General features: G+C 37.7%; 1 protein-coding gene across 1 annotated transcript; it reads right to left on the bottom strand.

Moving 5' to 3' along the window:
* Positions 1-2,595: 2,595 nt before the first annotated feature.
* Positions 2,596-3,531, bottom strand: LOC145687547 (zinc finger MYM-type protein 1-like). The gene has a single exon (XM_081761010.1). It carries the CDS (start codon positions 3,529-3,531, stop codon positions 2,596-2,598), a length of 936 nt encoding a protein of 311 aa, XP_081617136.1.
* Positions 3,532-17,645: the final 14,114 nt, after the last annotated feature.

The raw sequence follows: 17,645 nt of genomic DNA, 5'->3' as shown, positions 1-17,645 counted from the left end.
AAGCAGGCCATCTTAAGGATACTAGTGTGTTTGGAGAGATATCTAAATATATTTAAAAATATTATTGTGGATGCAGGGTTTGTGCCATGATGTTTTTAAAGTGGAAAGAAAATATACTAGTTATGTTATATATATATATATATATATATATATATATATATATATATATATATATACCGGGCATGTGTGGACCTATTGACTAAATCTATTTTTACTTTAGAGTGACGATGGGAGAAAGGACAGTGTGCTGATCGTGAAAAACAAATCGAATCTGATATTTCAATGGACTTACTCGATTTGTGGCGTACTAACAAAGAGATTTTTCGAAGTATGTCCGTCCGTCTCGATGTAAATCTGTTCACTCCTTCAACCTATTCACACCAAACGTTAAACTTAAGGGTTTCATAAGATTCCGTACGGACATTTTATTAATTTTCTCCCTACCCCCGAAAATAAAAGTAGTTTACTGAAGGGTGAAAATTGAAAATTGCGATTTTCCTGAAAACGACTGTAACGATTTTTTTTTTTTTTTTAAGTTTCACACATCAATATTTCATTAAGAACCCTATGCTGTAGTATAAGTTATTTCTCTGAGAAAAATCCAGAAAGGGCAGTTTACTCTCAGGAGTGAGTTATTTTAGGGCAATTTTCTTAAAAAAGACTAAAGTAATTTTGTTCATATTTCACAAATACATATTTCGTTAGTAAAAATGATAATATGGCATCATTCACTTGTTCTGAAAATATTCACAAGGGATAGCCTACGCTTGGGGACCATTTTCTCAAAAGAGATTAAGGCGTTTTTTTTTTTTTTTCATATTTGACAAATAAATATTTCGTTACTAACTTCACAGCATAACATATGATATATACTGAAAACATACACAAGGCATAGTTTACTCTTGAGATGATTTTTTGGGGGGCGGGGAGAGATTTCCTTAAAAAAAATGACAGACGATTTTCTTCATTCTTCATAAATATTTCGTTAACAACGTCATAACGTAGTATAACTTATTTCTACTGGAGAAAAAGGAGTAATTTACTCTTTTTTTTTTTTTAATTGCTCAAACGATTTTCTTCAAATTTCAAAATAAATAAACATTTTAGTAATGACCTATAATGTTCCGTAAATAATTTATGAAAATATCTACAAGGGGTTGTTTGCTTTTGGGAATGAGTTTTCTTCGGTTGAAGTTGTCTTCGAGAAGGCCTATAACTTTGTTCGTATGTTGCTAATAAATGTTTCAGTTATAACTGTAGTATAAAGTAATTTAGTTTATGAAGTTGGAGCGACAAAGTTTAGTGCGGTGGCCTGTACCTTTTATTCAAATAGTGATAGTGTTCTATTATCTGTGGAAGAGCTGAAAAATTGCTTTTGGACTTTTAGAAACCCAAACAGTCACGTGCATGATTTCCCACAGGGTTAAATAATTCCCCCCCATGGATATTCAGTGATTTACATTCTTCGAAATTCCTGTCAATTTTACCTACTTAAACAATATATTTAATTATATTAATAGTATGGTATATTTACTCTAGCTATAAAGTTATGTAAGGCACGTAAACAATTGCTGCTTTACATTAATTATTATGCTTATCAAGGTGTGTGTGTTGTGTGACTGGACTTATGATGGTCTTTTTCTTTCCTTAAAGGAAAAAAAAAACTGTACACACAGTGGCGGCGAAACTGGCTTTGGGCCCCCCCCGCAGTAATTTAAAAGGGGCCCTATGTTAATCATGATTCCTCGTGTTTTCTATAATACCATTATTATGAACGTAGTATACTGGTTGATTTTACAAACTGAGCATATAGGTTCTAGTTGAAATTTGGTGAGAACTGAATACACACAAAGCTGTATTATTATTATTATTATTATTATTATTATTATTATTATTATTATTATTATTATTATTGGCTTAGTGGTTTTGCGGGGGTGCATCGGATCTCGCGTTCAAACTCTGATCCCGCCAAGTTAACTTTGTGGTGGACAAACACCGTGTGCGTCGGTTTCCTCGGGGTTCTCCCGTTTTCTCCCACTTTCTTCATTCCACCATTTCATTCATTTCTCCTCTTCACCGTCTCCTTTAACCTAACCGGCATAACTGTGGGACGTAAAACTCAAAGATTTCATTTTCATTTTAATAATAATAATAATAATAATAATAATAATAATAATAATAATAATAATAATAATAATAATAATAATAAATCAATAACTACATAGACATTAACACTGTGGTAGAAAAATGTAGATAAATATAGATAGACCAATTTGTACTTACGTTAACTCCGCGTAGTTTGTCTGAAACACCATTTGCGACATTCCTCTTGTACCACTATTAGATTGCACCAGCTTCATAAAACGTACCATAAGAAAACGAAAAGAGTGTTTTGGTTCTCAATAAATAAAAACTGTTCACTACACTTCACAATCTTCACTTAACACTTATTAATACATACGAGGATAAAGTGGTTCTCAGTAATTAAAAATGTTCACATTTCATAATCTTCACTTACACAAGAGGTTAATTACAAGTCCAGATACTTGTCTGTCCCCTATCCAATATTATCACGCATTATATACAGAAGTAAGTTTATTCAGAAAATCGTCGCTTTTTCAGGAGTAAGAACTGATCCACAATTACATCCAAGTTGATCCTTTTTGTTTGATCATGTTCAATGCTCAAAATAGCCAGTGAACGTAATCTTTGTTGTGCCATTGTGCTCCGTAAATAATTCTTGATCAGTTTTAGTTTTGAGAAACTTCTTTCTGCTGTAGCAGTTGTAACAGGGGGTGTGAGGTAAAGTTGTAAGGCTGTTGTCAAGTCCGGTAAACTACTTACAAGACAACTGTTTTCTTCAATTAGTAATATCGCTATGTCTCGAATTGTTTTCCTTTGAGCTATCTCCTCAGAAAATAAACAACGGAACGCTAACACTTGTTCTAAAAGGTTTCCCGAAATGTCATTCTTGTATTTGTTAACAAATAAAGAAGTTTTATCTGAAATTTCTTCATTGGTAAGACCTTTTAAACACTTTGGTGTCAAAAATGAAAAGTGTTCAAGTATCTCACTCAAACCGCTGAATCTGCTTTTAATTTGGCAAATCACAATGTCAAGTACAACGTTGAAAACAGATATTTGGAATGTCTTCAACGGATCCGAAACAGGAAGTTCACTTGCCACTTCATCAAAAAATGTTTTAACTTTTCGGGCACGCTTTCCCTTTATATTAGAATCTACATGCCATGACCTGGCAAGTTCTTTAGCTTCATCCAGAAATCCCGAAAAATTATCTAGCAGGGAAGTGAGATTGGCAATTGCTCGGCCCAGAAGAATACGAGCTGTTTCAAGGTCAGCATTGTCGCTTTGCAGCATCTTGGATGTGATGTTGATATTTTCCAGAACTTTACTTTGTAATGTAAGCAATAAAATGAACTGAAAGTTGTCCAGTTGTTTTTTCAGAGTCATTGCTTGCTGTTTTTCTGGACCTTTGGAGCTCCGCAATAGTACGTTGGTCAAACATTTCATTACGGATTGATAGTTATTTCGTATGGCTAAAAGACAATCATAGCGAGATGGCCATCTTGTTGGACACAACTTCTTTAATATGATACAAATTTGACCATCTTCAGCTAATGTTTTGTTCAGCTCTTGCCATCGAGGTAAGCTTTCACTGAAAAAAAAATATACACTTCTTGAAGAATATCGTAGAATTGTTTCACCTGATTAACATTTGACACATAATCGTTCAGAACAAGGTTTAAATTATGAGCAGCACAATGCACAAATTCTGCATTAGGAACTTTCTTCTTTATTCTCGTTTGAAGACCACTATATTTACCACTCATATTCGCTGCGCCATCGTAACCTTGGCCTCTGCACTTATTAATGTCTATTCCATTTTCCTCAAGAATTCCTAAAATTTTGTTTTGAAATGACTCACTAGTTTGTGATATTATTTCCCAAAATCCTAGAAAAGATTCCTTTATTTGAAGCTTCAGACCTTCAGGTGAATTATCAAACACAACATAGCGAATGATAAGACTGAGTTGATCCTTTTTAGAAATATCTTGTGTGGTATCTACAATTAGGGAAAAGAACGGGGCCAAATTTATTTCTGTTGTTAACGCGTTCACAACAGAATTTGACAGTAGTTCTATCATCTCATTCTGAATATCATGATGTAAATACTTAATGCGTGTTTCCTTGTTTCTTACATGCGATCGTAGTAACGAATCGTATCTTGAAAGCAAATCAATTATATTGAGAAAATTTCCACTTCCGGGATCAATTAATTGACTGTCCTCCCTATGGCCTCGAAAGGGCAACGCGCACATAGCTAAAGTTCGGACAACATCAACAATACGTGTTAGTATGTCTCTCCATTTTCGCCGTTCTTCATTCATTTGATCTTCTACCGTGCCATTTTTCTTCCATACAGTATACGTAACACATGCTTGCAAATGAGATTTACTTTTTTCGTGCACCTTAATTTTCTTACTGAGCCCTTTCCAATCCCGAATAACGCCATTTTGCCATGAACGCTCACTGCAAGATTCGTTGAAAAGCCAGCAGGGTTTACAATAAACAGCATCTAAAATAAGTGAATAACACAACCAAAATCTTTCTACTTTTTGACCGCTTTTAGTTTTAATAAAGTAATACTTTTCACTAAAAGATCTGTTTGTTTGCGGATCTCGCGGGAAGGGAGCTTTGGGTCGACACGGTGTAGATGCGAGAATAGCTCTTTTTGCCTCTGGGGTAAGCGCTTCTTTGTAAAGGCCTCTGTCACTAGGAAAGGGTTTGGAAAAATTTGGGGGGAAAGGTTTGGAAGTATCTGAAACTGTAGTAGTGCATACACTAGAATCACATTCCCTCGCCTTTACAGCACTATTATTGTGTGAAATGGAAAATCCCTCTGTTTCTTGTTGGGAACTAGCTTGGGCACTACTTGCACTAGTATCACATTCACTAGACTTTACAACGCCATTATTATTGTCAGAAATGGAAAAATCCCATGTTTCTCGTTGGGAAGTACCTTGAGCACTAATTACACTAGTATCACATTCACTGGCCCGTACAGCACCATAATTATTATCCAAAATCGAAATATCTCGAGGTTTTCGTTCGGAACTAGCACTACTTCCTGCGTTTTCATTACCAGTATGCGTCGAAGTTTTCGTTGCTGGCAAGAAAATTGTATCTATTTTCTTTAGTCTTTTATTAGCAGTTTCTTTTTCCTGTTGAATTTTGCGTTTCTTAGCTCCGCTTAAATATTTACGCTTGTCAGACATTGTATGTGGAAACATTCAATTCCTTTCACAAAGAGAAGTAAAAGAACCCTGAGAATATAACAATCGTCCAGTTTTTGAAAGTACAAACATTGACAACTGCGGAATCTATCGACTTCACCTCAAACACAAGACTACGCGTTTGAACGAAGGGAGGCGCTACAGAAAAAAAAAAGTCTCTTCGTGCAGGGTTTCCACGTAGGCCCCTACTCGACTGGTAGCGGCAAGTGAGAGAGAGAGAAAAAAAATATAGAGAATGAGGGAAGTCTCTGCAGTAGATCCCCGCACTTGAACAATTATAACTTTCTTGACAGTACGATATCAGATGTTCTCTTCTGACCCCATCTCAATCCTTGTCAGATTTCACGCGTGATAATACGATAAACTATCCATAGACGGTACCAAATATACACCGGAACAATGCACTGAATATGAACGTAAACAAAACAAACTACCTACTTCCCCCTGACAAAAGTGAAAGTTTCCGAGTGTCCGTGATCCTAGAATAGACTCCAGCAGTTCAATGACCTCGCAAATACATCCCTCAGCCGCAAGAAACGGTTTGGCCAATCAGCAGCCCCATGAGGAAAGAGAAGAGGATGAACGAAGACGACTTTTCCTAATCCATATACGACCCAGAAGAAAGACAAAACAAATATTGCCAAAACAACATATACCATGATGCATAACATCCTAGGTTGTCCTTCAGTCTCTTACGGGGGCCCCTTCAGCTCGGGGCCCCCCGCACCGCGGGGTTTGCGGGGCCGTTATCGCCGCCACTGTGTACACATTCCTGTTAAGTGAGTGTTTGTGTGTGAGAGAGAGAGAAAGCGCAGAAGAGACTGGATGAAGGTTAATGAGTGTTGCACACCCATCTGGCTGGGTGACGAGCCACCACTGACCTTAACATTTGTTGCTTCATTGCTTTAGTTTTGAATGAACAAACATTCTTTGCATCGAATGTTCCTACTGGATCCCTGATTTCTTATATTTATTTTTAAATCTAATAGTTTGAATTCTTAACAACACTTCAGATAGATCTCACCATCATGTTTTTGAAAAAAAAGAAAGAAATAAGTGAAGTAATTTCGATTTTCTGAATAAATACAAGGTGTCCGAAAAAGAATATACATTGTTGCAAAATAAGTGTTACAACTCTTGGGAGATGATTCCTGCCACTGAGACAAGAAAAAAAGTTCTCTTGAACTTTCGGCTATCGGACATAGTTTCAGATCTACAAGGTGCCGAAAGCGTGGGAAAATGACTTTCGGACGCCAATAGTTCCGAAACTATCCAACGTAGAGACGGCGGGTAAAAAATTCACTGAAGAAGTCATACATGCTGTATTAAATTTTACATGTTTCACAATCCTACCATGCACGCGCAAGGGATTCCCCAAAAGAGCGTAGGGAGTCCCGGATAATCTGCCAAATAAAAATTGGTCTAAATGAATATGAATTGATAGGGTTTCTACCAGGTAACAATAATTCGTTTGTATTAAGTCGATATCTGCAACCAATACAAAATGGCGGACACCTTCATGCCCGTTGTGTGTGGTTGCATAATCGCCAGGTACGGGTGCTGGCCAACAGTGACGTTCTGAGTATTAAGTGTAGCGGATTTGTACTCAAATGCTCTAGAAAGACATCTGGAGTGTCGGTAGAGAACAACAGATGAAGCAGGGTGATTCACATGTGTGGAAACACTTAAGAAAAATGCCCAGAAATGCACTCATACTCAGTAAACTTGAGTTCAAAGCGTCGGAAATGTAAGGATTAGCGTCAAGAACATGAAAGCCATTACCAATTCACCAATAATATTCTCTCTCTCCGATGCAATATGATGTGCACGGTTGCATACCAATAAGGATCCAACAACTGAGGCCGAATTGAAATTGTGCAAGGGGACTCACAAAGAAACTGGATAAACTAAATGAATGTCACTAGTTGGATCGCATGATCAATATTAAAATATGGCCAATGTGTGTGTTGATATCAACATGTAGCCAATGGACAAATGTCAACATGTCCCACTTCTGCTGGGACACCGTCCCAAGTGCAAAAACTAGGAAAATAACGTTGTACATTCTGCTATTACATCTGGTGCACTTTTTGGTAGAACGTAACTAGAACACGATTGTATCAATGTCCCTCTTTGTTTGGGACGTTGTCCCACAGTTGACACATATGAAAATAAATCTCTTAATCCATTTTTCAAATTCTGATAGAGCGTGAAAATAAAAAAAAAAAACTTGTACCATGTCCCACGTTTTCTGGGACATATGACGTACTCGAAATATAGGAAAATACCTCCAGAAATTTGTATCTTACACACAGTGTACATGCCAAGACACAGACGAAAATGAACCAATTTGGCACATGTAACACTACCGCTAGAACACCATACATATGGAAAACAAAACGACATGAGACGACGACGTGAGTAACAAAATGAAACACACAAGCATGTCGGGAGGCTGTACAAGAACGCTTGCCAAACGAGGTGGGTACTCCTCATAGAAATGAATACAGAGAAAGTGAGGCTCCCTCGAAGCCTGAGGGCTAGAGCGCTTTCTTTTGCTTGCGTGATCGCAGTTTCCAATCCTACTGGGAGTCCACGGCCTCAGATTCAAGACCTGAGTAGTTATTTTCCCATTTTTCGCACGTGGGACAGTATCCCAGCAGTAGTGGGACATGTTGACATTTGTCCATTAGCTACCGGTACATGTTGATATCAACACATACATTGGCCACACTTCAATATCGATCATGCGATCCCACTAGTGACATTCATTTAGTTTACTTAGTTTCTTAGTGAGTCCCCTTGCACAATTTCAACTTGGTCTCAGTTGTTGCCTCCTTATTGCTATGCAACCGTGGACATCATATTGCATCGGATAGAGAGAATATTATTGGTGAATTGGTAATGGCTTTTAATGTTCTTGACGCTAATCCTTACATTTCCGACGCTTTGAACTCAAGTTTACTGAGTATGAGTGCATTTCTGGGCATTTTTCTTAAGTGTTTCCACACATGTGAATCACCCTGCTTCATCTGTTGTTCTCTACCGACACTCCAGATGTCTTTCTAGAGCATTTGAGTACAAATTCGCTACACTTAATAGTCAAAACGTCACTGTTGGCCAGCACCCGTACCTGGCGATTATGCAACCACACACAACGGGCATGAAGGTGTCCGCCATTTTGTATTGGTTCCAGATATCGACTTAATACAAACGAATTATTGTTACCTGGTAGAAACCCTATCAATTCATATCCATTTAGACCAATTTTTATTTGGCAGATTATGCGGGACTCCCTACGCTCCTTTGGGGAATCCCTTGCGCGTGCATGGTAGGATTGTGAAACATGTAAAATTTAATACAGCAGGTATGACTTCTTCAGTGAATTTTTTACCCGCCGTCTCTACGTTGGATAGTTTCGGAACTATTGGCGCCCGAAAGTCATTTTCCCACGCTTTCGGCATCTTGTAGATCTGAAACTATGTCCGATAGCCGAAAGTTCAAGAGAACTTTTTTTCTTGTCTCAGTGGCAGGAATCACCTCCCAAGAGTTGTAACACTTATTTTGAAACACCCGATATATATATGTATATATATATATTATCTGGCCTGTAACGTGATATTAGAATCCTTTATATACGAAAAGCAAATTAATATATCAAAGTTTGTTCTTACCTACCTTACAAAGACGCTGGGCCCGGGTGCACCACGGTTGCTCAATGGTAAACGTTCATCTTTGATGCTTGAGCTCTCTGGTTCGATTGCAGTTCGCGCCAAGTGAACTTTGTGGTGGACAAACACCGTATGCGAGTGTTTTCTTAGAGTTCCACGGTTTCCTGTCACTTTATTCATTCTACCTTTCCATTCATTTCTCATCATCACCGTCTCCTTTAGCCTAGTCGGCATAAACGTGGGACGTAAAACTGAAATATTTCATTTCATGTTATTTTCAATGTGGAAGATTTACGTGACACGGCAGATATCTAGTCGATATTCCATTCCTTCCATGCTTGAATCAACATGCCTGTGATCCGCTCTCGAAGCTTCGTCAGATCTCGAGTCAATGACGGGACAAATACGCATTTTTTTTTTTGACAAAGATCCTTAAAAATAAGTGGCATGTCGTCATGTCTTGAGACCTCCGGGGTCATCTCAACAACGTTCCGTCATCGGGAACAATCGATCGTCGATCTATCTAATGTTGTGGGAGTTGTTCATTCAGACACCCTCTCACGTCATTATGGAAGTGCAGTGGAGCTTCATCTTGTTGGAAAATTGAATCTCGGGAGTTCTCTTCAAGTTATCGTATCAACCACATCTGGAGCATTTCAAAATATGAGTATCCACTTACAGTTATTTCTGCAGATAAAAATGGTCCATAGATTTTGTTCTTCACATATCAGGAAAATCGTTCAACTTTGAAAAATCTTTGACATGCTCAATGACTTGCCGAATGTGTTCTGAACCCCAAATTGGAACATTATGCCTATTGACTTGGCCGTAGATACGGAAGGTCACTTCATCACTAAAGACTGCCATGTTCATAAAATCAACATTTCCCAAAAATCTCAACATGGCTACTAGTAGGGTAAAATTAGAGGTTGACCCGGAACTAAATACTATTGAAATAATCTTTGGGATATGAGATCAGGTAGCTATGAGTGAATTAACCAGAGAATGCTAAAATCTGGAAGTTTGCGAAATTCGAGATATTCCAGGCTGAAGGTGTAACTCAAAATTGCGTTTTGAAACAAATGCTGCGATTGAAGTAAGACCAGTTAGTACACACAAAAATTGTTTTGTGTATGCAGTGCAATATATATATTTCGTCCGTAATAAGACATTGGCAATTTATAATCAAAATGTGTTGAAATTTCAATAATGGTACAGATGGTTATACACAGGGTGACTCAAAAGTCCGGCACGATAAGACAAATCGGTAAAATATGCATCTGAACCGAGAGGTAAACATGGATGAGAATAAAAGTTCAATATTTTCAAACGTAGTTTGCAATTTTGTAAAAAGAAAGTCTCCCCAGCGCTTTCACCATATTGCTCCTGAGTCAACTTAAAAAATTCGAAATGTTGTTTTCTGATTCATTACTGTAAAAATAATTAAGACATATCTGTTTGAATTCCCATTTCAGTGTAATTTATATTCCATAACCTGTTTCTACCCTGTATGGATTCTTTATTATTTTATTTAAACACAAAATACTTCTTTGAATTCTCTTATAACTTTATGTTTTGTTGATTTCAATGTTTCATTCCTTGTTTCTGAGCTTTGTATGCAAGTAACTGCAACCCAATGGCCAGTTATCATTTATTTTTTTTTTGTGAAGTTATTTTCTGTATGCTGTAGTGATTGCATTCCTTGCCAATATTTATTCTTCCTTAACCTCTGTACATGCGAGTCCTAAAGACCCGTTCTGTGTTCGGTCCACTAATAAAAAAAAAAAAAAAAAGATCACTTTTCTTGCTAGAGGCTTCTAAGTTTAATTGTGTATTATTTACTTAAGCACTGCTTTTTATGAATTCTTATTGTTACACCATACACTTTTTTTTGCATTATATACAGTACTCATACACATTTACACACGTCCTCCTGCGTTCATTGCAGATTCGTTCATGAATTCATTTTACGGTACGCACACTTTAGTGCTTCGGCATATCGACGCACTTTGGCACAATGTTTGATTGTGAATTTAAGGGATCTTTTTCACGTTTCTTTCCTAATTAGAAGCTTTCTTCGCATGATGAATCGTCTACGGAAATGCTTATGCTTTAATGACAATTAGTACAGCTATTACCATAGCAGTATCGATATGTAACATACACTTTAAGCTATATTTTCTGCAGGAGCAGCTCATGCTACTATATAACTTTTTTCCCAGTGCTTTGCACTGACAACGTACAACTTTTAAGATGGAATCAGGTGCTGGAGGTTCATCAGTAGGTTCCGGATAAAGATGCTGACCTTTGAGTACCCAACCCCATTCAAGAGGATCTATTTCTGTCGTTAATAAAGTGTTCCAATGCTGTACTTGCATGTAAGTTTTAACGAATGAAAATGCACGGATTGGGGTGGGAGCTACTTGGTAACTGGTCTCGACGCTACTGCTGTCATTCGCATGTAGGTTGTGTAACAAACTATTAGGGGGACATAGCCAGTTTGTGTACCACCATACAAAGTGACGAAGAACTTGTAGTATGGAGTTTAGACCATGCTACGTGCCGAAGCAACATCCATCATAATAACGAATGATTCTGATAGATCAGGTTGCCCAGATGCTTGCGGTGTAACGCTCTCAAATCCTTTCATAAGTGAGAGAATTAGTACAGCTTTTGGTTATGTGGGAGTGAGTTCATGTGCTAAGTACCGGGGTGGTGTGTACTCGAGCTCAACGAGCGTAGTAAGTCGCCAGAGGAGAGTTGAATTGTCGAAATAGTAAAATACTATTACCAATTTGAACTTCTTTTCCTACATGCTGTGATGTTTTGCTTGGTCAGTCTAATTAATCTAACGGCATTCCAAGGTTTGTCATCCAACTTCTGATGTATTCCATTACCAACAACGTCTGCATCGTCACAGTTCCTTTTTTTTTATCAACTCCTGCTATAACGCCAGTGCCAACATTGCACAACGATGAGTCGTACACTGAAAAAGTTTTATGCTTATTCAGCCATTGTATCATAAGTCTTCGATTACTCCGGTCATTCTTCATACCTGATGGCAATAGTTCACAATGTTGTGCACTCTGTTGGCGTTCAGTTCCAGTTAAAGATGTCATAGCAGAATACATCTCTCCAAATATATGTATACATTGAATCCATGATGCGTCCCACGTATTTTGTGTCATTGCAGGACCGTGGGTTAAACTTCCTCTATTCTTGATAACACATCGTACTCTGTTCAATTGCAAGTTCCGGGGAATTCCTTTCCAGTTTTCCATGATTTCCATGGTTTTGAAACTGATCGTATGGGCACGGTTGTGTAAATTGTAACTGCTACAACATCTGAAGGTATATCCGTCCACACTTAGCATACATATTGTGTCCTGTCGCAGCAAATAGAGGTAGCATCATGGCACAGCAGCAAATATTTTATACAAAAATAAAATAAATATATGAAATAAACGTACAAAACAATTCTAGCTATGTACGGGTGTTTCATATATATATTTTACCTATTTGTCCTAGGGTGCCTGACTTTTGAATCGCCCTGTATAAGGAAAATATCGCAATGTAATTAGTATGTTCAATTTAATAATTTAAAACGTTATTATAGAGGCAAAATAAATATGTAAAATACACACACAAACAATAATTATGACTATATCAAATATATTACATAAATCCAAACAGCAAAATTTGTAGAAAACTGTGCCCAAAATTCAGGCACTCATAGAGGAATTTTCGCAAAGTGCCATGCTTTAGCATTTCGCCTATGAAGAGTACCAATACCCATTAACGTTACAGCAAAAAATCATTTCAATAGTATTTAGTTCTGGGTTGTGAGAAATTTTCGGCTATTTTTACCCTACTATACACTGATCACAGTCTGAAATATTTTGTAATTTTCAGTGAGAACCTGTACAGGTAAGCCTTGAATTCCAAATGCTTCCGAATAACATCCCAAAGTATTGACAGAGGCATGCTAACTCATGGTTCGCTTGTTGAACTGACTTCGTGAGGCTGCGTTGGAAGGATTGCCGAACTCTATCCACTGTCTCCTTTGAATGCAAAGCTTTATTTTCCCACCCACTTCTTTAATTCCAAATTGCATAAAGTATGTTTGCTGGCTTGGGAATGAGCACGGACGAAAACGCTAAAAGCATTTTTATTTCACTCATTCTTTAACTTTCAATATTTTTCATAAATCTTATTCTTCCATGCGTAGATCTCATTCTCCCCGTTTAAGCTAGTTGTCAATAAAATGCAGAGCGTTCGAAGGGCAGATGTAGTATGCCATATCATGCAACCAGGCTGCAGATCTATTCCTTCTTAGGAACGCAATGAACAACGAATGACATTTTACAATTTAGGAAAGTAAAATTTTGGATAACAAATACAGGGTGGTCCACAAGTCTTATTACAGTGGATTATTTTGGAAACAAACATGATTAAAGCAAATCTGACTAGCGGAGGACGGACTTGGGTAAATGAGCTAGTGATTGGTGCATGCGTGGTGAATGGTGACCACCTTGGTGGCCGCCATCTTGGATCCATGTTATTTTTTTTCAAATAGGAAGGTAGACATGTGACACTACAATTAACACTGTTTTTTTTTGCAGTCGAAAGCAGTTCCACAAGCACAAATGCGCTATCATGTCCCGTTCCAAAGTTATGACCCCCCAAATTGACGGTTTTCTGTTTCCTTGCAGTGAAAGCGACATGGCACTAACGCTGCAAGAAAGACGTGACGCCCCATATTTGACAGGCTTTCTTCTCGTTGCAGGTATACCGAGATGACACTGACGAACCAGGAAAGAATTGAGATAATCCTAATGTCTGTGGAAAGACCAGTCATGCGATTGTCCAGGACTTCAACGCGCTCCAACCCTAAAGACCTGCAATAAACCACAACACCGTTAGCTACCTAATTAGGAAATTAAGTGTAATTGGTAATGTTGCCGACAGACCTCCGTTAGGTCCCCCACGAACCGCGACAGATGAGGAGACATCCACAATGGTGTTTGCTGCTAGTGTGAAAAGTCTGAAGCGCAGCACAAGACAATATCAGCGATAACAGGCGTACCATGCGCTTCCGTGATGAGGATTCTTCATACGAACAACTGGTATCCCTTCAAGCTGCGGCTTGTCCAGAACCTTTCAGAGGATGATTTAGACCGTCGCATGGGATTCGCCAATTGGGCTTTGTCACAATATGATTGAGATCCGCATTTCCCAGCCACCGTTCTCTTCACAGACAGAGCAAACTTTTATTTGGATGGTGAAGTGAATCGCCAGAACATGCGGTATTGGTCGGATGCAAACCACGTGCGATCAATCCCTGAAAGAGGGTTATACCTTCTCATATCTTGGTGTGGTCTGTCATATGGAACACGTCGATCATAGGACCCTTATTCATTCCTGGTACCGAATGGTGTCCGAATATCTGGACATGTTACAGGAGTTGGCGTTTCCGTTGCTTCTCCGTCCTGATATCATCTTGCCGCGATATTGTCTGCAAGACGGTACCCCACCGCACTATGCGTTGCTTGTGAGGAAATACTTGGATCTGCATTTCCCTGGACGTTGAATCGGTCGTGAGACCCTGTGGAGTGGCCAGCAAGGTCGCCGGACCTCACTCCCTTGATTTTTTTTATGGTAACACTTAAAACACCTGGTGTATCAGAAGAAGATTCGGGATGTTGAGCACGTACATAAACGTATTCAGTACGTCTCTGATAGCATCCCCCCCCACTCTGTTGTTGCGGGTTTAGGAGGACTGCACTAAGAGACTCCGGTTACCGGTTGTGTGTTGCAATGGACAGGCAACAAGTGGACCAGGTTCTGTAAATGGAACTTTGGGGCGTCATAACTATGAAACGGGATGTGAAAACGCATTTCTGCTTACGGGACTGCATTCCCCTGCAAAAAGCACTGTTAGTTGATGGGTCATATGCCTTCCTTTCCATTTGAAAAAAAATAACATGGATCCAAGATGGCTGCCATTCACCACGTATGCATCAATCAGTAGTTTCTTTACCCAAGTCCGCTCTCCGCTTGTCAGATTTGCTTTAATCATGTTTGTTTCTATAATAATCCCCTATACTAAAACTTATGGACCACCCTGTATGTATAGAATGAGTGCATCTTGATATTATTATTGTTATTTTAGCGTACAATGCTCTCATAACCAATTTAAGGCTACTATTGTCATAAGTAACTTTTCTTATAACTCATTTCTATGCAGTTGCATCACAGAGATTGTTTATCTTCAGGACATTAGTCTTATACGTATCATTTTGTTTACTTAACAGTTAATTTCCATGTTATGTTCATTCGATTTTAATAAAATTGTACACATAACACCAATAAAGGTTTTCTTCTCTTAGCGCGTTAGAACTGGGTAAGATTTCAAGGAAGATATATGTATATTTTCAAAGTACGAAAACGAAAGGAAATACGAGTCCTTTCCGTATTACTACAGGAAAGGGCTATAATAATATGTACTTGCTTCAGGTAATAAATGGAAGCAAAACATGCAAATATTGCATCCTAGATACGTTTCATGCATGCATTTACATTCCCAGCATTAGCGTCATCAAGAATATAATGCACAAAAAATAACATGCATATTAACAATTAACTATCAGCCTGCTTTGTGTTTTAAGTATGAAACATTTTGTTTGCATTTGACCGTAATGTGTTTGATAATATTTTAAATTTACGCAATTGAAATACATGTATTTGCAATGAATTATTACTCTGTTTCATTCTTCGTTCCTTCAAAACAAGATTTGCGGTTGTAGGTTTGGAAATTGGTTGTACGTTTGGAATAGTCTGCTGTCTAGGTTTCAGTGATCGTAATACTGATTTCGATCCCATTAAAACGTATAATCTTCTCTCACATTTAATTGAAGGACCATACTTTATATAACCTTAGTGCTAACAAGGAGTGCTAAAGTAATGAATGACATGTTAGTTTTGCATGCTTTTACCTTTTAAAATAAAATTGAAGATCTCGAACACAGCTGGTAAGTTGAAAATACATTAGACAAAGGAAGGACAATTCAAGAAACATATGAAAGAATGGCTTCAGTAATTACCTAGCAGCTTAAGAGGAAAAAAGGAAGTAACAGTTGTATCACTGCAAGCAATAAGTACACACAGAGTCCGAAACGAGTGAAAACGACTCAGAAATCCATGTCTTCAAATTTGGACATACTTTAACGTGTAAGAATGAATTGCCTTCTAATGGTGGACATAAGAAAATATGTCGATTTTTTGACATTACGGACATGTCCGTCATACGTGTAAAAAAAGTGACCAACTATATCATATCAAAATGTCCTACTGCTTTTGTTTTCATTAGTTTTCACGGATTAGTATGATTTCTTGATCATACCAGTCAACAAGGTTTTCGCCACATGAAAGAAGAATGCTGATCTTTAAGGAACTTTGGCCGCTGAATTCGAATCTGCAATCCGTTTTCCTCTATCATGCACAGTTTTTCCGTGACAGAGGGATTTTCGGGAAATTTCACCCAAAAATTCCCTTTTTCTTCATTTTTGTACCTCTAGCTCGGGTACCCTTAGGCATATAAACTAACAAATTATATTATAGGTTAGCTTGATTTATACTTAATAAACCCTGTAAGTTTCATCTGAGTCGCATCATTCTTCATTGAGAAATAAATATATTTCTATAAATATATGCTATGTGTACTGTCCATTTTGCAGAAAAATCACATGTAACTTCCACGGGAATTACAATATAAGCAAGGTTTATACTTCATTGGATTTGTAATGAAACATACTTTACAATGATGTATACACCATGTCCGCCATTTTATAAGAGGGAAATTCTAGAGGGATTTTTCGAGAAATTCCCTAAAAAAGTAGATTTTTTTTTTGTCTCGTGTCACTGTTCATATAGTGATACATAAACGGGAATTGCGCCAGATTAATCCTATTGAAAAACTGATCTTTAACTCCAAAAGTATACAACAGAATTCTTAGTATCCACGCCTTTTAAATGTTATTCAAGATAGTAAACAAAAAAATTGATATTGACCTACAAAAACAAATATCAATAACTCAGAATGGATCAAATGCATAACTGTTTTACAAAGTATGAAAATAAAACATTTGTACTTACAATTAATTCTTCCTTTTGTAGTGTCAGTCACTTTCTCTAACTAAAAACCAGCAGTAGCCGCCCATCATATGAAGATCCCATTTACCTTGATAACGTTGCTCCATTTTTCTGAATGTCCTTATGGAATCGTTCCCCTTGTTCGTCACTTACAGCTGCTAAATTCTCGGGGGGAAATTCCAAGCGGGAATGAAGCATTTTCAGGGACATTCTACATCCTAGCTATCCAAGAGCATTTGAACGAATTGACGGTAATTTTCTGCCTTATGATTTCCCAAAAATCCATACACCACTTTACTGAAAACTCTCCAGGCGGATAGTTCATCATTATTTAACTTTGTCTCAAGGATGTTGTCCTTTAATTGTTTCCGAATTTGGGGCCCGACGAATATTCCCTCTTTTACTTTCGCGTCACTAAGTTTTGGAAACTGACTTCTAAGGTACGCAAAACCTTCTCCATTCTTGTTCATGGCCTTAACAAAGTTTTTCATTAAGCCTAATTTTATAT

Source organism: Thermobia domestica, chromosome 6, assembly GCF_964235325.1.
Source record: "Thermobia domestica chromosome 6, izTheDome1.hap1.1, whole genome shotgun sequence".
NCBI lineage: Eukaryota > Metazoa > Arthropoda > Insecta > Zygentoma > Lepismatidae > Thermobia > Thermobia domestica.
Note: the sequence above shows the minus strand (reverse complement) of the source record. Positions and strands in the feature narration are given on the sequence as shown.

Excerpts from the sequence above, each read along its gene's own strand:
- LOC145687547 (XM_081761010.1), bottom strand. The coding sequence starts at position 3,531 with ATGAAATGTTTGACCAACGTACTATTGCGGAGCTCCAAAGGTCCAGAA.